This window comes from Moschus berezovskii, chromosome 1 (genome assembly GCF_049115385.1).
Source record: "Moschus berezovskii isolate FMDL1 chromosome 1, NW_MosBer_1.0, whole genome shotgun sequence".
In the NCBI taxonomy this organism is placed as follows: domain Eukaryota; kingdom Metazoa; phylum Chordata; class Mammalia; order Artiodactyla; family Moschidae; genus Moschus; species Moschus berezovskii.
The window spans coordinates 21,171,798-21,197,413 of NC_142460.1; the positions used below are offsets into that span (position 1 = coordinate 21,171,798).

Consider the following 25,616-nt stretch of genomic DNA (forward strand, 5'->3'; position numbering starts at 1 on the left):
GGGCTTGGAACCAGGGGAGGAAGCTGTTGGTGACATTCAGGAGCGTGATTTCAGTGGAGTGAAGAAGCCAGATGGTGGTAAATCGGGGTGTGGATGGAAGACGAGGAAGTGCAGAAAGTGTCTGTAGACAACTCTCGACAGAAGTGTGCCTGAGGCAGGAGAGAGATGAAGGCAGTTGCGTGTTGTTTTGAAGTGGAGATGCTTGAGGAGCTTAATCCTGATGGAAAGGGCTGATGCTGCTGGGGAGGGGCAGGGCAACTGTGGGTGGGCAGAACCCCACCCTTTCCACCCATAAATATGGTTAGGTTACAGCTGGGGGCCAGGTTGTTGAAGAGAGGGGTTTTCGTCTTAGGACTTTGCTTTTCTCTGTGAGGTTTAAGGAGCAGAGCAGCACACGGTTTCAGGACGGTTGAGACGGTTCAAGATAAAGCTCCTGAGAAGCAGTCAGATGGGGAGCCAGCCAGGAAACTGTGGGTTGTCCAGGAGGCCATGGGAGCCCAGATGAGGCTGAAACCACAGAGTTAACACGGCTGCAGTCCTCAGGACCACACGATTGTCTGTCTGCAGCACCCAGCAGCCTGTCTGCGGTGATGGAGAGATTAGACTGCAGAATTGATGCAGGGGCTGCGGCGAGGAGCCAGAGGACGTGAAGACAGTTGCAGGGACAGCTGCAAAATCCAGTAGGGGCCCACAGAAGAAGGATTGAAGGCCTGGGTCCTGTGAAGTCAGAAGAGGGGAAAGAGTAGGCAAGGGCAAGACTGAGAGGCTGGGAGGTGGTCAGAGGGAAGTGTTTGAGTTTGTTTAGGAGGCACTGCGGTTCCGAGGGCACGAGTGTGGAGTAGAGGGGCGCGTCAGCAGGGCAAAGCGCCAGGTTGTTGGTGCATTATCCACAGCAGCTCCAGTGTCACCCAGAGAGATGGTGGGACCCAGCTTACCGTCTTCCTCTCCCCTCGGTCCTCAATGAATGGGTTCAAGTGACCAAAAGGGTGGAGGTGGCAGATTATGGCAGCAAACGGGGGTTGAGGGCATTACATAAATTCCGGACGGCACAGCCTCCAAGAAATAAAGAGGCCTTTTTGTTCAGGGTTGGAAGGTTAAAGTTTTGGACTTGGAATCAGGTGGCATGGGGCTCCCTGATGCCACTTCCCGACCCTGTGGTAAACAGAGAGGTAAGGAGACCTCAGGGGAGAACCAACTCCTGCCTGTTTAATTAAAGCAGAGAAGGTTACATGTCAGGTGGGGGCGCCCAGGGCACCAAGTAGTGAGGAGACTTCCAGGGGAAGGGTGTGTGACTGTGTCTGACGTGAGGGCCTGACCCGAGTTGAGGGCACTGCGGAAGGGCAGTTCCATAGATCTGAAAGGCAGGTTTTGGGGGAGGGCAGAGAGCGTCCGACTCAGCCAGCACTGAGCGTGCTGCTCGGGGCGCATTGAAAGCTGTGGAGTCAGCCCAACTCCAGATGTTAGCCGCCAGTGGGCCTGCTGTTGCTCTGAGACAGAGACTACCTTTTTTAAAGTTATTAAATGGGTTTATTTTTAATTGAAAGACAGTTGCTTTATAGTATTGTGCTGGTTTCTGCCAATACCGGCATTAATGAGCCATAGGTATTACTGTGTCCCCTGTGACTGCCTTTTTTTAAGTAATTTAATTAATGGCTGTGCTGGGTCTTGGTTGCTGCGGGCAGGCTTTCTCTAGCTGTGGTGAGCAGGGGCTACTCTCACTGTGGTCCACAGGCTTCAGTATTTGTGGCATGTAGGATCTTCCCAGGCCAGGGATTGAACCTATGTCCATCTGCATTGGCAGGCAGGTTCTTCACCACTGGACCACCCGGGAAGCCCAGGGGACTGTCTTTAATGACGTTTTCTACAAAAGCATTTGCACTAATTCTAGTTGTATGCATATACACTCTTTATATATGCCCACATGCTTAACTTATACATGTTTGCAGTATCATCACGTTAAGGTGTTTGTTTTATAGATTTAACCCCTTAAGCCTAGACTGGTGGGGAAGAAATCTCTGAGAAAGTTAACGTGCTGGTAAGGTGGCCGACCTTGCGTTTTCTCAGGTGATGTGGATGACTATAGTGCTGAGGTAGAGGAGATCCTTCCTCAGCATCTCCAGCCGTCTTCCAGTTCTGGCCTTGGCACGTCCCCCGGTTCTTCACCCCGGACCAGTCCCTGCCAGTCACCTACCATATCGGAGGGGCCCATGCCTTCCCTCCCAGTGAGACCAAGTCGAGCTCCGTCCAGAACGCCTGGGCCCCCCGCTTCACAAAGTATGTGTTTTATTTCAAGTTTTGTATGACTTCCTGGGCTGATATGTTTGATTTTAGATGGTTAAATCTCCGATGCCTTTGGATCTCCTTTGGAGAGCTATTTTTGCTTAACTTTCACATCCATAGGCTAAAGTGTAGCATGTTTTCTGTGCATACAAAAGAGGAAACTTTGTAGATGGTTCCGCCCTAAGTGAAGCGGAAGCTCATTGCTGTCACTCGATGAGGACTCTGCTGCATCCTTTCTCTGTATGGCGGGTTTGTCCATGGCTCATCACTGACGATTTTAAGTCATTATGGTCAGAACCCGAAACTCTTTGGGCTTAACTATCTGTACATTACCTACATTATAATAGGAAGCAGAAAGAGACAAAACAAGTATTTTGAATTCAACTTGACAGTCATGACTCCTCCACAGTAAGGTTTTTCTCTGGAAATTGTTTCATCACTGGAAGTTATTCAGCCACTGTTTCACGCTAACCAGTATCCTTGAAACACACATTTCATTTCAGCAGTTTCTCAAGCTCCCCCATGCTACTCTTAGAGGACTGTTGTTAAATAGTCGCTGAGTCATATCTGACTCTTTTGTGACCCCATGGATTGTAGCCCTCCAGGTTCCTCTGTCCATGGGATTTCCCAGGCAAGAATATGGGAGTGGGTTGCCATTTCCTTCTCCAGGAGATCTTCCCGATTCAACACATCTCCTGCATTGGCGGGCGGATTCATTACCACTGAGCCACGAGGGAAGCCCTCAGAGAACGGGCTTCCTTCAGTAAATTCAGGATAACTCAAGGCATAGAGAGAAGAGGCTCCCTTTGCTTTTTCTTCTGTCTCCTGGCCAGCAGATTGGATTGCAAATGACCTAACTCACACAATACTTCATGTGTTCTTGTTAGGGCCGCTCAGTAAATCCCCTTTCAGTATCCAGGGCCTGGGTAAGAAGTCCACAGAGAGTAACCTGGTTGCTCCTGTAGTGCCAAAGGGTGAGGTAATAGCACAGCTGCTTGTGTCATTGACACTGAAAGTATGTGTCATTCCTCTGTAGTACAGATTCAGAAGGTCAGCAAAATAATTTATCATACCCTATAGAAAACACCTGTGTGCTCGTCCCCTGGAACCCGCTCCTCTTACCTAAGGTGCTTTTCTCTGGTAGATTCTCCTGCTGACACTCTGCCAGCAACACCACCGCAGCAGAAAGATTCTTCCCAGACCCTGGAACCCAAGCGGCCTCCTCCTCCCCGCCCGGTTGCTCCTCCCGCTCGCCCAGCTCCCCCACAGCGCCCACCTCCGCCTTCAGGTGACAAAGCCCTGTATTTCCATCTCTGCTGGGTTTCACCACTCTCCTGAAAAATGCTTTGCATGTTTTGAAATGCTCACTTTAGATTTTATCAGTTTTCTGTCCCTGGTGCTGCTTCCTTAGTTAGCTTTTCTCTAACAAACGGCGTAGGCCTGACAGAACAGCTAGATTCCTGTAATGTGTTTTCAGAGCTGGCCTCTTACAAGCATGCAGGAAACATTTGTTTTGTTTTTGCTAATTTGATGTGGTTGTACTGATTTCTGTAAAGTGCATGATTATTTAAAAATGAAAAGAAAATTTTTAATGCATGGTTAGAACTGAAGAACATATATCTTTCTGTTTACAGTTTTATATATTTGTTTAAATGTTAAAATAAGTACCGTGTTGTTTCTGTTAGAAGTATTTGCGTTACATAATAGCTTTTTTATAGCACCAAGATAGGAATATGTAGTCTCTACATGATATTTGACATCTTGGAAACTATAGTAAATCTTTGACATTTCAATTCTTTATTTAATGTCATTTCCTTTCTGCTGCACATTCTCGTATGAACTATAAGGGGCTAGGAGTCCTGCACCTGCTAGAAAAGAGTTTGGAGGTAACCATTTATATTTGTTATAATGTATGGGTCTTGGTTCATTAATTTTTTTGGAGTTTGAGCCCTGTAACTCAATGACATTTTAGGTTGGTTTGATGAAAGCCAAAATGAATGACATACGCCAACTTAAAAATTAACTCCAAACTTTCATTATATTTCTGGTAAAAGATTAGTGAATTTTATTAGTGAATATTATTAGAATTAACAAGACCTTCCATTTCCCAGATAAACAGAGTTGAATTACTTAAGGCCTGATATACTTTTTATTAATAAATATAGTCAATTTGGTTATAAAGATTAAGTGAGTCAGACACAATGAAGATAGGTGGTTTCCCAAGGATTTGATCATATTGGATTATATTAGAACTCTAGTACATCGTCTTGCCAGTAGCCTGTGAATAAGCAAAATGTCCTAGGAATGCAATTTAAAGTTATCATAATTATCTGAAATACAGCTTTCATTTTGCATGGCTTTATCATAACTTGTCATAACATTCATGCCTCATTTTTAAAAGAGAGGAACAAGTCTCTGTTATATATTTCGATAAAGAAATTCTTCTGAACACATGGGTCACTTTTTATACTTTGTTTTACATGAAGACTTTTACAAAGCTCAGCCAGAGGTATACATTTGACAAGTTGATTTAGTCTCGTTCTCAGGAAAGGCTGAGGCAGAATACCTCAGTCCCACTGAAGAGCTGTTATTCACCCAGTTTTAGTATCGTTAAGGTTCACTGTGCACAGGCAGCTGGTCTCTTCCTACTCCAGCTGCCTGAGGACATTGCCGGCTGACTCATATGCTGTCACAGAGTGACTGCGCTGTCTGCAGATTTTAACGACTTTGGATAATAAGGGTAGCAAAGTTCTTTCAGCACCAGAGCTTCTGTAAGATACTACTAGAGGATAACTTTTCCACTAACTTAAAGAAAACGTTGATTTTTCCCCATTTCAGATTTGTGCTTTGATTTATAGCTTCATGGAAGATTTTATTTACCTTCCCCTTTAATTAGGAAACCAATCTGTAGAAAAATAAAAACTTTAAAGAAATTTGTGAAAAGCTATACATATTAGCAACTCAGTGACTTACTTAGAAATCTGATGTAGTTTTTTAAAAATTGCTTCTCTTCATAATTCTTTTGTAGACAGTGTTCGCAGCATTTTTTTTAACCCTGTAAGCCAATAACTGCTTGAAGGTAATAAGCTGAAAGTAATTAGAGTTCTTTTTTTTTTTTAATAATGCATTAAAAATTACCTTCTAAGGGACTAACATAGTCTCATAGAGATCTAAAATGAAATTGGAACTCTCAGTTTTTTTTTCTTTATGACTGGCAAATATTGGAGCTTTTATTAGTGGTTTAATTCTGAATATAAAGAATGAGATGATTAAAAAGGAAAGACTTTCATTACACATATTTTCAAATTCCCTACCACTAGTGAAAAAGTGAAAATGTTAGTCACTCAGGCGTGTTCCACTCTTTGCAACCCCATGGTCTATAGCCCACCAGGCTCCTCTGTCCATGAGATTCCCCAGGCAAGAATGCTAGAGTGGGTTGCCATTTCCTTCTCCAGGGAATCCTCCCATGATATCAGATATAAAAAGAAAACTATTTTCTCCTTTTCATTCTAACTGAAGAAAGGGCCAGGATCAGGTTTGGGCCAGGCATCTAGAGTCACTTTGTTTTATACAGGTACCTTTGAAGAAATTTGAAGCAGTGAAAGAACTTTTTTTGCAAAAGGAAGTTTAACTCAGAAACTGTTTTGTGTGCCTGCCTTTCCCTATTTGCTATGGGCCCTGAACAATACACAGCTTCTGTTCTCTCTCTAAAAAGGTGTTGGAGCCCCTCCCAGTCCGGGGGTAGCTAGGAGAGAGATGGAAGGTAACAAGACATTTGCATCCTAGAAATGAATCTCTCATTTTATTTCTAAATGTCAGCCCCTCTGGTGTTTTAAGACATGCCAAATCTTTTCTCTGTCCAACTGTAAACGCCCCCTCCCCCTCCTTATGTATATCTTGTTATTTCGTATTTTTTTCTCTTTTCATTCTGTGTTGTGTAGTTTCTGATGGTTGTCCATTTACTTTCTCTGCAATTCTTAATGTTGTTTTGAGCTGTTCTGTATATATATATTTCATAAACACTTAAGATGTGAAATTAATGTGCAGTATTATTTTAAGAAGGATGCCTTCAAAATTCTTTTCATAATAAGTCAAATGTTTAGAAATGTACTATACTAACTCTGAAGTTTTAAAAATTAATAATTAAACCTTGTTAATTCAGTCCAAGGATATAGTATTTTTTTAATTAACTTCCGATAACATAAATATGCTGAGTAAATTTGCTTAAATGGCTATTAAAACTGGAAGCCATTCATTAAGGTTACAGTTATTGAAAGTCTGATGGGTTTCATATAAAAATTACACTTGAATTTCCTTTCAAAAAGAAGAAATCTGAGATGCTGACCTTAATAGTGTCTCCTACTCCCTTTGACCCCAAAAGTAGTTTATTTCATTTCAGTCTTTTCCTACATTTCGAATGAGTTTGAGCAGTATTTCAACACTGCCTTGCATAAGGCAGATATTGTAATGAATAATGCCCGCCTTCTACCTTAATGATGGGGTTTTTCTGTAGAAAACCAAAAGGTCTCATTGTAAGAGTCCTTATCCGTACTGACGTCTACAGCATGAAGCCCTAAAACAGTGCTGTTTGGTGTCTTGTGTGACTCGGAAGGTGCAGGTCTGTTGGTCCTGGAGCCGTGAGTCCACCAAGCTCTGGGGAGCAGTGGGGCCACATCTTGTGACTGTTCCCCCAAACTGACCGTGTGTTTTCAGGGTTCACAGGAGAGAGCTCTGTTGGGAAAGTTACCTTCCAAATGAGGTATCAGATCAACTGCCAACTTGTCCCATAAATGTCACTCCCAGTAGTCGAAATTTTTCTCTTTTGGGGATATTTTCTAAAGGGCTGATAATACCCTCCAGCATTTCTAAAACAGAATAGTTTGTTTTTCTTTTTCCACCTCATGCCCCCATTTCTGCTAGTAATGAAACGGAACAGCTAGCTAATATTATGCAATATGGCTTGATTGTTTACTTATGGCTAACTTTTTTTCCTTCCTGCTTCAAAGCACCGAAAAGCCCTGGAACGACACGGAGAGATAATCTAGGTAAACATTCTAATTCAGCTACTTAACCTTAAAACTGGACCATGAATAGACAGTGTGGATATAAGTACATGGTTTCTTGTTTCTTTCTTTAAAAAAAAAAACAAACACCTGAGCTACATGGTGCGATGTCTTTGTTCTAGGACGCAGCCAGCCTCCACCTCAAGCCGGACTGCCAGGCCCGGGACTTGCCGGACACAATGCAGCCAGACCGGTAGGCAGCACCTTGCTTGCAAGCCAGGAGGTCTAGGTCCTGGGTCCCAACTTGCTGCTAATCAAATATGTTACCCTGAGGAAATCACGGGCCCATTAAGATCCAATTTCCTCAATTCTTAACTGGGGGAATTAGACTTGATGCTCTTCAAGGTACCTTCGTGTGTATGTGTGTGTGTGTGTGTGTGTTTTACTCTCTGAGTTGTGTGTGTGTGTACTTGCTGAGTTGTGTCTGACTCTTTGCAACCCCATGGACTGTAGCCCATCCGGCTCCTATGTCTATGAAATTTCCCTGGTAAGATTACTGGAGTAGGTTGCCATTTCCTTCTCCAGGGGATCTCCACAACCAGAGATCAAACCCGCTTTTCCTGAATTGAGAGGCAGATTCTTTACCACTGAGCCACCAGGGCAGCCCCACCTTCAACTCGAACGGTATTTTAACATCCTCTTCAGAAGTATAAGCATCCTTCATTATTTGAATAAAAGTGGTACAGTTAAGTGATTACAGTCACTAAATAAATATCTTAGAATCTTGAAATATATGGGGAAGTGATGTATTAGGGCAACTTTTTATGACATTATCTGAGTAATTAATGAGGTAAAGTCATTCTTCAATCAGAAAGATTTTATTTTACTTTTATTTCCTTATTTATTTATTTTTGCTGCGCCTCAATCTTAGTTCCCCAAACTAAGAATCCATACTTCCTGCAATGGAAGCACAAGTCTTAACCGCTGGACCACCAGGGAAGTCCGGAAGGATTTTAAAATTAGATTTCAGGAAGCCCATTGATGATAGTCTGTCAGCTAAAACCAGTTCTAAAGGTTTAACCGCAGGAGAGCAGATGGCATTGCAGAGTTTCACCCTGAGTTGTAAGTCTGTGGTTTTCTGCGTGTTTATCTGTGTTTTGTTATACACAGAATTATTCTGTTATTCACCCACATGAAAATTTTCTCTGGGATAGAACAAGTAATTCAAAGAAAAAAAAAAAGGAAAGAGAAACCAGTGTCAGTCTGGTGGAGCCTGGGGTTATTAGGAGGCCACCAGCTGAATCCTGGGAACTGTGACTGTACCTGGAAGTGAAGAACCTTCTGCTAATGAAACTACTTCAAGAGTCTTAAGAAATTTTCATAAGATTTCTAAGATAGAGATATTTTGTTTTTTGTCTTGTAGCCAACCTGAAGGCCTTTTTCTGTATATAGTATTATGCTCCAAAGTAAACTGTTTGTGGAATATACCTAAAATAGCCATTATCCACTCCCCTGTTTTTGTTTTTGTTTTTTTAAAAAAGGAGAAATTGTTATTCACCGACTCTACCACTTCCCACAAAGTACTTTGCTTACTGACTATTGTAAGAATAAGGAAGGAAAGTCAGAATTTTGTGCGATTACATTTGTAGCTTTTGCTTATGCATGGAATCTAGAAAGATGGTACTGATGGACCTGTTTGCAGGGCAGCAGTGGAGACGCAGGCATGGAGAGCAGACTTGTGGACACAGCAGGGCAGGAGAGGGTGGGGCTAACTGAGAGAATAGTATGGAGACGTATATATTACCGTATGTAAAATAGATAGCAAGTGGGAATCAGGGAGCTCAACCCTGTGCTGTGTGACAATTTAGAAGCCTGGGAGGGGGTGGGAGATGGGGGCGGGGTTCAGGATGGAGGGGACATGTGTGTACCTGTGGGGGATTACCTCCATGTGGCTGATTCATATTGATGTATGGCAGAGGCCAACAAATTGTAAAGCAATTATCCTCCAGTTTATAAAAAAAATAAGAAAAAGGCACTGAGTGCTTAAAGCCTTCAGCAAACATGTGAAGATAGAAAAGGATGTTATTTCCCCAGTGTGTCTTCCAGCATATGTATTTCAGCACATTGAGTTAGCCATTCCAGAGTTTTTAACTTCTGTGTTTAATAAACAAAAACAGCCTCAGTGTAGTTTTTGGTAAGCCTCTTAGTTCCACAGTGTGTGTCCTGCTCCATCTCCTCATGACCTATAAAATCATCCCACTGAGACAGTATGATACAGGATAAAGAACACAAGCCCTGAGTTCGGCTCCTGGCTTTATTTGCTAACTCTCTGGCTTTGGGACAGTTGTGTACATTTCTTCATTTTCATTTAAATTAGAGATGATAAAATAATACCTTACCCCCCAGGGCCATTTGGACATTGAAATGTAAATGCATACCCAGTGCTTAGTTAACACAGTGCCTGGCACATAGTGAACAGTGAAAAATAAAAAGGAAGATTTTTGAAGCTTAAGGAACAAAATTGGGTCATTTTTAGAGACGTGGATGGACCTAGAAAGTATCATACAGAGTGAAGTAAGTCAGAAAGAGAGAAACAATATTGTGTATTAACCCATATAGGTGGAATGTAGATAAATACTATAGATGATCTTATTTGCAAACCAGTAATAGAGACACAGACATAGAGAACACATGTGTGGATACCAAGGGGCAGGGAAGGAATTGGGAGATTCGAGTTGACACATGTATGTGTGTGTGTGTATACATACTATTGATACTGTGTATAAAATAGGTAATTAATGAGAAACTACTGTATATAGCACAGAGAGTTCTACTTAACGCACTGTGATGACCTGAATGGGAGGGAAATCCAAAAGGGAGGGGATATATATATGTACGCCTGACTCATTTTGCTGAACAGTAGGGACCAGCACAACATTGTAAAGTAACTATGCACCAATAAAAGTTAATTCATAATAAAAACGTGAAACTTATGATTCTGTGGCAGTAAATAGAGCCATTAGAATGACAAGAGGCTGAGGAAATGATACAGGATGCACAAACAAAATATTTTCACCAAATCTTAGCCGTTGCAGATAAGGTAAATGTCTCAGTGGTTTTCATTTCCCATCTTTAGATTATTCCACCCCGTGCTGGAGTCATCAGCGCCCCCCAGAGCCACGCACGGGCGTCTGCTGGGAGACTGACTCCTGAAAGCCAAAGCAAACCCTCAGAAGTACCGAAAGGTAGACCCGTAGTCGACACGGCAGTGCCGTTCTGTATCCTTCCCTTCCACTTCTTTTCTTTTTTCTTTCTGCAGTCTCTCACTTTATACAACTTACTCAAATTGAGATAGCCTTCTTTCTCTCTCTCTTTTTTTTTTCCTGTCTTTCTGTATGCCATAATAAAGGAGGCTACTGGGGTCCGGGATAGGGACTGAAATCTCCTACCATTTCCCGAAAGGAAGGATAAATTCGGTTTTCCAGAGAATGCCTAACATCTGGAAATGACTTTCTTTAGGGCCAGCTCTTCTTCCCGAACCCCTGAAGCCTCAGGCTGCCCTTCCTGTGCCGCCTTCTCTGCCGCCACCTGTTCAGAAGATGCAGGAGCCTCTGGTCCCAGTGGCCGTACCTCTGCCCCAGGCTGCCCCGCAGCCCAGCCTGGAAACGCCCCCGCAGCCACCCCCTCGGAGCAGGTCATCCCACAGCTTGCCTTCTGAACCTCCAGTGCAGCCACAGGTAAGTCCTTCCAGCGGGGAAAAAGATCATCTGGATTTGTGTGTGTGTGTGTGTGAGGGCTTTTGCTTACTTTTTGTTTTGTTTTTCCTTTTTTTTTTTTTTAACTGAGGCATATTTGATGCCCTTGCTGTAGTCTTTGAACATACTTATTTTAATTATTAGCTTTAGAAAAAACACCTAAGATTTGATTTTTTAAAAAATTTTGTCATTTGCTGATAATAACATGTTTAGATATGATTTCAATAACATGTTTAGATATGACTTCAATAACATGTTTAGATATGACTTCAATAACATGTTTAGATATGACTTCAATAACATGTTTAGATATGACTTCAACCAGTGAATGTCATTTGACACCTCAGACTTGTCACACAACAAACGCACGTTTGGCTGTTTCAGGGTTTGGGTTTTTTGTTTGTCCCCTGTTGTCTGGATAAGGGGTTCTCAGAGAGTGACCCTAGATTAGGGCTCTTTCCTTAAAGGCTCTTCTCCCTAAAACTTCCAGGGGCCCCCAGGCTGTTTTACCTTGTTTAAAGCGTAGGTAATTTTTTCGGTTTTTCTGTGTATAATTTACTTCGGATACTTAATTAGAACAGACAGTAATAATTTAGTTTCTTTTTGTTCACAGATATTAGATTAGTTTTGACGTTTACCTCCTAGACAGAAAGGCAGTCAGGTCAGTCCCTGGCTGTTGGCAGTAAATTTCCAATGTTCCTGTTTCTCCTGATGCTGCAGTTAGCTCTTTCCTGTGATGGAGCCAGCACTGGGCCTCCTTGGGGATTTCTAACAGTTTCAGACGCTACTGGATCCATTTAGATACTTCAGGCATGCAGCAGCAGGCTTATTCACCAAAGTAAAAGCCATCAAAATAATGTTCTCATGAGTATCATACAGAAAATAGTGCCATTGCCTTGGTGGGTGCAAATCACAGGATCACAGGGACTTTTGTTATCCCAGAGTGATCTCACATTGGAAAGCCTTCTGGTGTGTATACACAAAGTTGTTTCAACACAAGAATATTCATGCGAGTTGAATTGTTTTACTTGGAGGCTGTTTTACTTAGTTTTTATTATATACATCTCAGTAAAATCATTAAAATAAGGTTTATCTTTAGTATAAGGTTTATCTTTATATTTCTGTTGTCTAGCCTCACATTAAATTTCGTTGAAAAGTTTTGACTTGAAAATGCCATCAAGGCCAAAGAAGTGAAGTTTTAAGTCTATTTTTATTTTGGAATAGTCTGAAATACAGAACTATTACACTGGTAATGTCCCTTAAGCATGTTTATAATAGTTTGCATTTATTTTTACAGAGATGTGAGTATGTCCAGCTAGTTGGCAGAAGTTAGCAGTTTCTTATGCATCTTCATAGTGAAAAATAGATTATAAAGTAAATACAAATCTTGAAACAATATGAATGTTCTTAGCAATTAGCACTTACTTATTAGAGTATTTGTCACATTTTTTTTAAAAGTTAAGACAGATATATAATTGAGAATAATGTTCTCTTAAGCTAATTGACACCAAAAAGTATTGTATAGTTGACGATGCTGAAGGTATATAGTATAAATTATGGAACTCCTTCAAACAATAAATGTCCATTATTTTCTCTATGCCAATCTACTTTTAGTGCATGAAGATTTTTTCTTTTCATTTTCTTGTAAGGTGTAATATTATATTTTTTTTTTTAATTTTTTTTTTTAGTGTAATTGGAGGGCAAGAAACTTTCAAAGAAACCATCTTAGAGCTTTGTATTACTACAGTGTTAGGACAGAAAGTGATCATGATTTTCACAGTAAAAGTGAACCCTAATTCCTAAAACTCTATAAACTATTTTCAGTATTGAAAGTAGGTGTGGTACTTTGAACAACTTCAGAAAGAACACACTGTCAAGGAAGATTGCAGTTCTCAGCAGGAAGTCATCTTATGATACAAATAGTATAGGATGAATATTCCATGACTGGCATGTATCATTTTCTTAGGTCATTTTCTCCTGTTTTGCTTTCTTATTTTCATTGGAATTGGCATGATAATTTGGTGATGAAGCACAGCAAGCCTGTGCTTTATGTGTGGTTTAGTAGATTGTATTCTTGACTCTTATATTCTGCTCATTAAAACTGTGAAAGGTGTTTGTTTCAAGCCTTTTTTTTTGCCTAAGTCATTTTGATATCAAATCTCTCTACACATTATATACACAGACCCACTTTTCTGGGGAGTGGAGGTCTTGTTCATGTGTAGACTGCCTTTGTGAAAGATCACAAAGAGCTTAGTTTCCTCCTGGGAGCTTACAGTCAGAAAGAGAGGGAGGCATTTTACCTTTTGTGCCTTTCTAATTTTGAACCATAAAAATAATGCCTATTCAAAAAATAATAAACATCTAAAAGTTTTAAAAACTCTTCTGTAGTGGTTATAACTTGAAAAGAGTAAGTTAGTAAAATAACTCACATTTTGATATTTTGGTAATAATATGAAATAGTCTTAGTATTGAACACTTAGTATTTTTACACATCTTTATTAATTCTGCCAAAAATATACAAGATATTTAAAACATACAGACACACATGACCCAGCTTTACTTATTATTACTGTTTAAGTTCTTTGATTCTATAATTCTAAATAGAAAAGATTCTTCTAATTCAAATGATTATATATGTTACATATCCTTTAGAAAATGTACAAATGCCCCACTTATCTGATTTTCAATGTCTTAGTCACTTGGTTATCAGCTGAAAACCAGAAGTCAGGAACCCAGTGGGAAGTAAAGTAATAGCATTGCAGCTCTATTACTTAAGTCATAGCTGACAGTGAGGGAAGAGCCCAAGTAGAAAATCTCAGGACTTCCCTGGTGGTCCAGCAGGACCCCGTGCTGCCTATGCAGAGGGCATGGGGTCGGTCCCTAGTCAGGGAGGTAAGATCCTGCCGCACAGCGCAGCCAAAAAAGAAAAAAATCTCAGCTTTCTGGATCAACTTAATACCATCCCCTTGCATCTTAGTATAAACCCATTCCCAGTTTTTAATCCAACTCTTCCAAAACTAATGTATCAGAATTATCAAGAAAGGTTAAATTCAGGAGTCTCATGTTTTGTAGTAATGCATTTTATATAATATATAATAAATACATTATTTATAAAATTATTTTAGAATGGTGTCTCTCTAAACTGTCTAAGTGAGTTTTGGTATTTTAAAATAAGGTAAGGTTTAAATATTGGGGAAGATTTGTTCAAACTGTTTCTTAAGAATACTGTAATTTTTTAAAGTACTGCTACTATATTACAGAAAGATTGTGATTTCATCTTTAGTATCACCTGTCAGAAAATTTGAGTGATATAGTAATAGAACAAGCCTGGATCCTGACCATGTTAAAATAAATACCAGTTTTCCCTCTTCTGCACAGTGGTGTCATTTTGTAGAATTTCTCTAATTGTGACAAACCCATGGGCTGTCTGAAGGCTGTGTCCTAAGCTTCCTGGGCTGCTGTAACAAAATACCATGAACTGGGTGACTCAGGCAGTAGAAATTTGTCTTCTCAAGTTCTGGAGGCTAGACGCCCGAGATCAGGATGCCAGCATGGTTGGGTTCTGCTGGGGCCTCTTCTCCTGTGCCCACATGGCCTTTCCTTGGTGCTTGAACAAGGGAAGAAAGAGCCAATCCCTCTGGTGTGTCTCCTCCGAAGGGTGCTAGTTTCATCAAGAGGGCCCACTCTCATGACCTCATCTAACCCCAGTCACCTCCCAGAGGCCACGTCTCCAAATACCATCACATAAAGAGGTTGGGGTTCAGCATACGAATCCGGGGGGGCACAAACATTTCATACACGGCCTGCTGAAAATACTTCAGTGCTCCAATAATGGATTTGGAATATTATTTTTGGAATGACTACTTTGAACTAGTTAGTAATCAACCTCAGACAAAATTAAATCCTGAGCCCTATTACAGCAATGCATTTTATTGTCTCTTGATCTTATACTGTGACCGGCAGATCTCACTGCTCTTGGATTTTGTACATAATATAAAACTGACAGTGTTATGAAGACTGAATTGTTAGGGTTGCTGGTTGGTCTCAGATTGTCCTCCTAACTCTTTCCCTTGATGTCTGTGTTTCGTTTCTCAAAGCAGGAGCAACCATCAGGGTAACAGGTATCGGATTATTTCTCAATCTTGTATGTGCTTCTCATCTGTCTTAGCACATTAGATGTATGAATCTTTTGCTTCATACATCTAAGTTTTCACCCATTTTTAAAAACCACCTGTCCACATTAATAAATTCTGTTATCATACCATAAAACCTGCTTTTTTTCTTAGTGTTTTGAATTCTTAGGAACCATTTTAGTTATTCTTGCTAATGCTTTCCCATTTATTGTGTTTTTTTTTTTTTTACAAAAATTAACAAGACTAAAAAGTATAACTTTAAGAAGGTAAGCTTCAGATATATGAAAGTATATTTGGCAAAACCAAATTGGTTCTTGGTTTTAACAATGGCATAATTATGTAAGTAAAAAATTCAATTTTTTTCTTAGATTTCTTTTGGGAAATTAAAAAAAAATAAGTAGTAGCATGATTTTTTTTTGTTAAGGAAGAATTGATGATTTACAAAGATGAAAGTTAACATTATAGCAGGATTATTTAAGGGACTTTCCAACACCCTTCTCTGTAGAAATACCATCATCATTAATGGCAAGTCATCATAAATACTGCTTAGATATATAGAAATTCATTCTAATGTAATGAATGATGATGTGGCTCTCATAATTTCAAATCTCATTGGGCAAAATGATCATGTTTCTATTAAATTATTTTGAAAGAAAAATTTGTTAATATATGAAAATAAAAATGTTTAAATGTACAACATTTATTTGGCAAAGGCCTATTCTAAGCTGTACAAAGCATAAACTTCCTACCTATAATGTCTGTGTCATGGACTCTTTGTCTACCATGGGAGAATTGGAGCCCAGACCGACTCAAGTACTTCTGTTTGGTCATATGAATTGTAAATAACCCAGTCATTTTGGAGAAGGAAACGGTAACCCACTCCAGTATTCTTGCCTGGAGAATCCCATGGACGGAGAAGCCTGGTAGGCTACAGTCCATGGGGTCGCATAGAGTCGGACACGACTGAGCAACGGAACGGAACGGATAGCTAATTGTAATTTTACAGTGTCTATAGTAAATTTGCCTCTTAAGTACTGTAATACACTTAGAATACAGTTTAGAATCTATGACATGTCTGCTCTTTAATTTTGTACAAATTTATGGTCATAGTGAGTTTGAAGAAAAAACTTGTTTAAAGTATACTCTAGTTGAATAAAATAGATCCTAGAGAGTAATTCACGTAAGAAGTTATCCACACCATTTCCTTTTGCAAATGAGCAGCCTTCCTTATTCCTTTTTTTTTTTTTTTCTGCTGCTCCATGTAGCTTGTGGGGTCTCTGTTCCCTGACCAGGGGTTGAACCCAAGCCCTGACAGTGAAAGCAGAGAGCCCTAACCACTGGATCGGAGGGGAATTGGTCTTCCCTATTCTTAAGCACCAAGTTACTGTTTAATAAGATGCCATTATGTTTTATTGGAGTTTTCCCAGGCGGCTCAGTGATAAAGAACCTGTCTGCTAAAGAAGACGACATAGGTTCGATCCCTGAGTCGGGGAAATTCCCTGGAGAAGGAAATGGCAACCCACTCGTTTTCTTACCTGGTAAATCCCATGGACAGAGGAGCCTAGTGGGCTATAGTCTGTAGTCGTCTCGTGGGGTCGCAGAGTCGGATATGAGTTAGCGACTAAAACAAGAACAGCAAAATAATGTTTTATTGAGACTGCTGCTCTTTTTTTCAACATATCTTATGACTGTTTAGTTACTTGCTTTAACAATGACCTAAATTCATTTGGGTCATGCTCCATTTTGTACATTGCAAGTCTTTAGCTAAGTAAAATTCTCCCTCTTCTGTGCTTTTCTTACCTTTAATTTGGCATAAATATCCAAGTCATCCACCTAGTTTTAATAATTATATAGAGTATTTTTTTTTAATTAAAATTGGAGTTCCCGATTAGCTACTTTTCTCAAACATCCAGGCTTCAGTTCTGTTTCCCTTAGGAAAGTAGCCTGTACCCAGTACCATAGCCGAGCTCCACTCCAGCCGGCTTCTTTGTGAACTGGGCACACAGGGCGGATTTTTCATGACCTTGAAGTAAGTCTGACCCCTCCTCCTGCCAGTAACCAGTCACAGCCAGCTCTACCATGCATAGCTTTATTTTGTTTGAAGAATTACTATCCCAAATAGAAACAGGATTCTTCCCCCCCACCCCATCCAGTTTTAAATATTAATAAACCTATCTAAAGATGAGGAAGGTCAATTAAAAAATATTTTCACATTATTCAGAATTTATTCTACAAAGGAGAGCTGACATTAAAAGGCAAAGAATGCTTTGAAAATTTTATTCTACAAGTGGAAAAGGAAACGATGCATTGTCTTCAGCTTATGAATACAGATATACTAATAAAATTAATTTTTATCCATAAAACTGAATTTCCATAGTAACATTAACTAAATGAAAATATATTTCAAAAAACAATGAAGCCACGTCATCATCACAGATGGGTGTTGGAAGCTTATTCATAGTGATTTAGCATAAACTTTGAATTGAATGTGAGTTTCTTAAGTTCATTTGATTATCTGATAGAACTGGGCATGAACCAAACTCATCTGCTAATTCAGTGCAATTCTCCATTTTATATATCAATACTTGCATGGATAAAATAAGCTGTACTTGTAAAAGAACTTATTTAGCAGGGAGTTTTTTTTTTAAAAGAATATTTCATGGTACTTGTTTAACCACCAGAGTAACAGACTACACAGAGCTACTTTTTTTATTTTCTGAGTGTGTATACTTGACCCCCTCAAAGTGAAGAATAATTGAGACAGGAAGCAGAAGGGGCATTCAAAGTAACTGTATTGCTTTTTGTTTGTTCTGATTATTCAGTGGGCTCTCTCTTTCTCAGGTGAAAACAAACGGAGTCTCCGCTGTCAGACTGGACTTGCCATTAAAGAGTGACCCATTTGAAGACTTGTCATTGAACCTGCTTGCTGTATCAAAGGCTCAGCCATCTGTTCACACCCCAAACCCAAGGGGGTTGACGCCGTTGCCTTCTGCATCCCCAAGTAACACGAACACTCTGAGTTCTGTAAGCTGCATGCTGACAATGCCTCCAGTTCCAGCCCGGAGTAAATCCCAGGAAAACACACGATGTTCCCCAAATCCATTCATCCCAAACTCGAGCGGCACAAATCCTTTCACTGACAGGACCGCCGCACCTGGAAACCCATTTCGAGCTGAGTCTCAAGAATCAGAGGCCACTTCATGGTTCTCCAAAGAAGAGCCTGTTGCTCAGAGTCCATTCTCTTCGCTGAGGCCTCTGGGTCAGAACAGTAGCAAGCCTTCATCCTCCCTGGATGGGTTTAAGGACAGCTTTGATCCGCAGGGCCCACCTGCACTAACAGTCAGCAACCCCAAAGGATGGGTAACCTTCGAGGAAGAAGAGGACTTTGGTGTGACAGGGAAGTCAGGGTCCACTTGTCAAGACGTTTTCCTGGGTAAGCAACCGAGCTCATCTCCTGGCTCCAAGGTGACACCTGGTGATGACTGGGGTAGAAGTACCAATGTGTCTTTCTGTGTGTTGCCAGCAAGAAGACCACCCCCACCACCTGTCCCTCTGCTCCCACCTGGCACCACCCCTCCCGCAGACCCTTTCACAGCCCTGGCCACTAAGGCATCACCCACGCTAGACTTGACAGAAAGATAACGTCACACAGCAGAGAGCAGTTGTCCCTTTAGTTTTGGCAGGGTAGAGCCAAAAGATTTGGGCATTCGTTATTCATGATGTGCAATAAGTAATTGTTAAGTGCACTGATGTTGTCATGAAATACCACTGTTTAATGTGTACAGAGTTGGAATATGTGTATATCAGAAATAAGGAAAAATCTTTCTCATTATTAACTGGAATTTTGGTGTGTTTCTGTTTGGATAAATAAGAGAGAGTAGAAGCCAGAAAAAGTGCTCGAAGCTACTGTAGAAAACAGTCCTCATTCAGAAATTCTTCATCAGTCTCCTTTAAAGCATCTCAAAAAGCCCAAACAGCTTCTGGCCGACATTGCTGCCAGCCCTTTCCTACTTGTCAGCAATTGGTATTTATAAGTATTTACCAAAGAGCCGTCAAAGGTATACTGGAACAGAATTTAGAAAGACATTGCTTAAAAAAAAAGTGTATACACACACAAACACACAAATGTATACACTTACATACTGGTAAAATGCATCACTTAAATTCTAGGGTATAAGTCAGACCAGATTTTTACCTAAAAGTTGTATCAGAGTTCTCTTTTCCGTATAATCAAATGGATGGCTGAAAATAAAATTTGGACATTTCCATTATTTTTCTTTCCAAATCTAGAGTAATCTCACGACGGAACCAGAATTTGCCCCCATTGCCACCCCTTCTGACACACACACCACACACCCCTTTTCACTCTGCTCCCACACCTCTGCTTGCTTTTCTGTGGGAGGAGCTTCTTGCAGCCGGAAGCAGCATATTGTGTGGACCGACCCTCCTGTCGTTTCCGAAAAGCAAGCTGGCCACAGCTGTCAGGAAGGCACGTGCCACCGGGTTCAGTGAGAAGTAAATGAGAGTTAAAGGTCCATGAAGGTGTCTGAGGCCCCATGGCCCTCCTCACTTCTCTAGCGGGTGAGCCGGGCAGCCCCCACCCTGGGGGGCGCAGAACTGGAATCTACATTGTGTTCTCTCGCCCCATCTGTGATGCTGCTTTCCTTTCTTAGAGGCAACACCTCAAATTAGCTGTGGATTTTGTCTCCTGCACTGCCAGTATGCAGCTGATCCTGCTTTGGATTAATTTTATGAAGACGTTCATAATTTATACAGATTGTAGTGTTTTGATATCATTGAGGAATCCCAGTCAGAAAATTCCTGGAGCAATAGTTGTTTTGTTGTCAGTTTGAAATCACCTTTACCCATTATATTAGCGTTCCTTTTATACAGAGTTGTAAATGTCACCTGAATTCCGTTGTCCACATTTAACCTTTAAACACGTGCATTGGGGGAATATCAGAAAATGGAGTTCATGGCTAAGATTACATGAGATGTAAAAAAGCACAGCAAGCTGCGTCGCACTTAACCACATAAAGCAAATCTATTAGGAAAAAGCACTTTTCTAAATGCTCAAATGTTATCAGAATACTATATTTATAAAAGTAATTCTCTCTCTATTAACAGCCAGGACTTGCTATTAGAAATAACTCTCGTGAGTTTTATATTGTGCTTTTTGGGGGGTTCTAATCATTTCAGCAGTGGTATATTTTAAACAGCAGTATTACTATAAGCAATGTGCTTCAAAATGTCAATTAACTTGTTGAAACTGTGGCTTTAACATCTGTGTGATTAGTGTATATGGTATTTGCTCTCCATTAGGAAAATAACTTGTTATAAACTTTAGTGCGACTGCAGTTCTGTGAGTAATGTTTCCTATTGAATAGAAACTACTGTCTAAAATATACATATCAAGCAGCAGCTCAGCCTTTATCAGGAAATTCTATTGATACTTGGCAAGTTGCTGAAAAAGTGCACAAAGTTATGACAGTTAAAGGTACACTCTAAATAACTAGCCATTATTCTGCATATTATTAAAATATTGACCAGTTCTGTTAAAAGCAGAGCAGAAACTAGACACTAAGGCTCTCTTTGTGAATTCTTTGTTCTCTATAGTAGATTGCTGTTTATATGTAAGAATTTTATTGCTTCTGTGGCACACAGTATTTATAACTATATACTTTATAGGAGTACAGTATTAAAGTCAGTGGCATATAAACACTGAACATATCCTGTGAAATGTGCTGTCATATGAAATAAATATACCTGTCTTTACCATCCTGACTGCTTTGCTCAAAAGGGGAGAATTTTTCTCATTTTCCTTTAACTTGACATAGATGAGTTTGGTGACGTTTGAGGATTAATTCTTACTGTCAGATGAGGTGTTTTAGCTCAAGATGTTACTCTCGTCCATTTTATTTCTCTGTGTGATTGTCGCTCAGTCGCGTCCAGCTCTTGGCGACCCTATGCATTGCAGCGAGCCAGGCCTCCCTCCCTGCCCTTCACCATCTCCTGGAGCTTGCTCAGACCCATGTCCATCGAGTCGGTGATGCTGTCCAACCATCTCATCCTCTGTCTCTATGTGATACTTCTGCTGAAAGTAGGAAGCTGTTCTCAAATTACTAATCATCATTAAGAAGTCATGTGCTTATTCTGTAAGAGAGGCCCTCATTCAAAATCTTGCTGGCTTGAAAATAACACAGGAGGCATGAATGATGATTTTCTGACCCATAGCAAGAGAAGCAGCTGGGGGATGGGTGGGACGGGTGAGGGGAGCAGAGGGCAACAGGCTAACGAATAGCCAGACAAAAGAACAGGCCACCTTAAAAGACCCAAAGTAAGAGACTGAGGCTGGTGTTCCTGTGAGTATTGCCTTTTTTTCAGATTGCTATTTAAAACAAACTTGATTCTTAAATAATTCAATTATGTTCATTAATCTCTGATTAAGAAGTTACAAATACAGAATAATAGGCTTTGTGAAAACTTTTTATTTTAAAGTAACTGTAGATTTGTATGGGCTTCTGTGGTAGCTCAGACAGTAAAGAACCCACCTGACAATGCAGGAGACAACAGGTTTGATCCCTGGGTCAGGAAGATCCCCTGGAGAAGGAAATGGCTACCCACTCCAGTATTCTTGCCTGGGAAGTCCCCTGGACAGAGGAGCCTAGCGGGCTACAGTGCACGGGGTCACAAAGAGTCGGGCACAGCATAGCAACTAAACAACATGCAGTTGTAAGAAATACAGAAAGATCCCAGGTATCCTTTACCCAGTGGTAACATTTTGCAAAACTGTAGTACAATACCACAGCCAGGACTTTAACACTGATGCAAAAGATGATTCCATCTCCCTGAAGATCCTACGTGTTGCCTTTCCCCCACTTCTCTCCCATCCCATGCCCTTCTCCTGTGTCCTTAACTTCTGGCAACCAGATTCTGTTCTCCATTTTCACTATAATTTTGCTACTTCAAGAATGTTACATAAGTGGACTCATGTGTGTGTAACCTTTGGGGACTGACTTTTTTACTCAAAACAGTTCTCTGGAGATTCATCTGGATTGGGTTATCAATAGTTTGTTCCTTTTTATTGTTATGTAGTATTCCATAGTATGGATGTACCACAGTTGGTTTATCCATTTATTCATCCACTGAAGGACATTTGGGGTGTTCCCAGTTTGGGACTAATATCAATGAAGCTGCTCTGAACTAGTCTCAGGTTTTGATGTGAATGTAAGTTTTCATTTCTCTGGGATAAACAACCAGGGATACATGCTGGGTCAGAGAGTGGTTGCATGCTTGGATTTTTAAAAAGCTGCGAAATTTTCTTCTAGAATGACCGAACCATTTTACATTCCCATCAGCAACTTATGAGTGATCCAGTTTTTCAAATCTTTGCCTGAATTTCATCGTGGCTTTGTCTTTACCCTAAGAGCTAATGATGAACATGTTTTCATGTGCTTATTTGCCATCTGATGCCTTTGTGAAATATGTGTCTTTTGTCCATTTTCTAAATAGATTATTTTTTAACTATTATGTTTTGAGGGCTCTTTATATATTCTAGAGACTCCACCTCTGTTGAATATGTGCTTTGTAAATATATTTCTCTGTCTATAGCTTATCTTTCAGCCTCTCCACATGATTTATAGACAGATCCTAAGCCCTGCAGGTCCACAATTACCAGCATGAGTGATTGACACAGGAAAACCAAACTCATGTATAAAGCAAAATGCCACTTTATTAATGTTAGAAAAGAAGTCTGACCACATCAAGATATCAAAGGTGGAAAAATGGGAACTCATACATTGTTGGTGAGAGGGCAAATTGGCACATCAGTTCTAGAGAACAATTAAATAACATCTAGTAGGACTTCCCTGGTGGTCCAGTGGATAAGAATCCACCTGCCAATGCAGGGGGACATGGATTTGATCCCTGGTCTGGGAAGATGCCACATGTCACCAAGCAACTAAGCCCATGCACCCCAACTGCTGAGCCTGAGCGTTAGAGCCCATGCTATGCAACAAGAGAAGCCACCACCATTAGAAGACAATGCACCACAACTAGAGAAAGCTTTCGAGTAGCAACAAAGACCCAGCACAGCCAAAAAATGATTGATTAATTGAAGAAATATATAAATAATGTCCAGTAAGGTTCATATACTCTATCACAACAAATTTGACTTGGAGAGAAATTCCAGGACAAGTTGGGTAGGAATGCACAAACTAGAAAGAAGCTAACCATCAAGAAGGGAATGGAGTGACATATTTCTGGTGGAACTATTTGTAGCAGTGAAAATGAATGAAATATTAGTGAATTTCATTATGGAGCCATAAAGCAAGGTACAGTATGACATTACTTATTTCAAATTTAAAACATACCAAACAACGCTCTCTACTTGTCAGGGATACATATGTGTGTTATGTATGTATGCTCAGTCCCTCAATTGTTTACGACTCTTTGTGACCCTATGGACTGTAGCCCACCAGGCCGTGGGATTTTCCAGGCAAGAACACTGGAGTGGGTTGCCATTTCTTTCTTCCTGACCCAGGATCGAATCCACATCTCCTGGATTTCCTGCATTGCAGCCAGATTCTTTACCTGCTGAGCCATGGGGGAAGTCCCACATGTTAATGGTATTAAAACAATTTTTTTTCAGTACAGTAAAAATTTTCTTTTCCTCTCTGGTTGCCTGATATCTAGCAGTCAACATGAATTCCCCAATAATTATCTGTACCAGAGTGTTTATCACTACTAATAGATTGCTTCAGCAGATACAAATGCTCATAAGATGCCCTTTATCCTAGAAAGGAAACAGTACCTAAACTATTTAGAGATAATAAGCCAAAGTACATAGGAACACACAGATATCATATTTGTCTTCAAATTCAGAACCCACTTGGGTGACAATACAATAGTCTTTGGCATGACTGATGATCACTTAAACCACAGTGAGGGCAAGCTACACACAAAATGTATATGACACAGCCTGTGCGAGAAGAAAAGGACCTTAAGAAAGCACAGAAAGGGATGCAATGCAAGAATAAAGAGGACTACAAAGGTAAACAGCAGTGCTGACAAAGATGAAAGATGCTGCAAGTGTTCAACCTGTGACAGTATAGTTGATGGGCTTCCATGGTGGCCCAGTGGTAAAGAATCTGCCTGCCAAGTCAGAGACCCAAGTTCAGTCCTTGGGGTGGGAAGATCCCTTGGAGAAGGAAATGGCAACCCACTCCAGTGTTCTTGCCTGGAGAATCCCTTGGACGGAGGAGGCTGGTGGGGTACAGTCCATGGGGTTATGGACACAACTTAGCGCCTAAACAATAACAACAATGTTCAGTTAGTAAGTACATACTTAAACAGAACTGGATGACCAGTACAAACGTGGGTTTTCTATTCTTTTCATTCCTTTTACATTTATTAAAAATTATACCCCAAGACCCTGTCTGCAATACATGAGTGTGTGGAAAAATGGTTCTCACTACCTAGAAGGCTATATATAAAGCAAGTTTTAAGCAGGAGTGGTCTGATGGATACTTATTTGGATTCAGGAGAAAACAGGAGGAGGATCTTACAGCCAGCAGTCAGGAGGTAGGTGAACCCAGTAGACCCCTTTCTCCCTCTGGGTAAAAGACATTTTCCAGTCTGACCAGTACTGCATGTTCCAGGGTCTGGGTGATCCCTGCCCCGACAGTACTAGAGACGAGAACACATCTATCTCCCTACCGCGGGAGCCGTCCCTCTTCTGTCCAGTATCATTCTGGCAGTCTTCGCATGAGCCTCTGGGTTGGCCTGACCCATTCCCAGGCCTACAGTCTCCCACTTTCTTCCCTCTGCCCAGGGAACTTCAGGGATACAGATTCAATGCAGGGAGTCAAAGTTTCAGGTATGCGGAGTGGCAGGTGCTTGTAAAATTCAAATCAATTCGTATTCGGCAACAGCCCTTCCAAGGAGACAACCAGGGGTGGGGGCCTTGCACTACTTCGCTTTGCGAGCGAGCGCCTCGTGAGCAAGGGCTCAGTGCAAGTGTTACCCATCCCTTTAAGACATTCCTTGAGCATCTATCTAAAAAGTCAATCACCCTGTTTAATTTTTTTACTTTTTAAAACCTGCCTCATCCGTTTATGTTTGCTTTCTGTCACTTACACTGAATATAAGCTCCATGAGAGCAATGACCCTGGACCTGCCGCCCTGTTTGGGAATAAACAGCGCCGCCCACGGCTGCCTTTAATAAGAATTTTGCTGGACAGTGAAGGACGACAGTTTGGGAAGCGTCGTTCCGGCGTCAGCCGCGCCAGACACACTAGACTTGGGGATCCGAATCACCCCGCATGGCGAAGTACGCACACGTTCCCCGATACTTCAGTCCAGAAGACCAAAGAACCCGCAGCCGACGGTCTCGCGTAGGCGATGCGTCACGGCCTCCCTTCTCAGCGCTCCAGTCCGGAAGCAGC

At 40.9% G+C, this 25,616-nt stretch overlaps 1 protein-coding gene across 8 annotated transcripts in view; it reads left to right on the forward strand.

The window, feature by feature from the left end:
• The window catches only part of SYNJ1 (synaptojanin 1), a 91,278-nt gene extending 69,870 nt beyond the window's left edge, over nt 1-21,408 (forward strand). For 2 of the 8 annotated variants that reach the window (XM_088835782.1, XM_088835773.1), the window contains exons 23-30: nt 2,065-2,274; nt 3,425-3,568; nt 5,996-6,043; nt 7,287-7,325; nt 7,466-7,536; nt 10,420-10,528; nt 10,803-11,020; nt 18,013-21,407. In XM_088835782.1, coding sequence (XP_088691908.1) covers nt 2,065-2,274; nt 3,425-3,568; nt 5,996-6,043; nt 7,287-7,325; nt 7,466-7,536; nt 10,420-10,528; nt 10,803-11,020; nt 18,013-18,813 — 1,640 coding nt within the window. In that variant the 3' untranslated portion in view covers nt 18,814-21,407. Of the gene's footprint in view, nt 1-2,064; nt 2,275-3,424; nt 3,569-4,127; nt 4,167-5,995; nt 6,044-7,286; nt 7,326-7,465; nt 7,537-10,419; nt 10,529-10,802; nt 11,021-18,012 lie in introns of all 8 variants that reach the window. The other 6 variants (XM_088835790.1, XM_088835785.1, XM_055421309.2 and 3 more) reach the window with 6 other exon arrangements.
• The last annotated feature ends 4,208 nt before the right edge of the window (nt 21,409-25,616 follow it).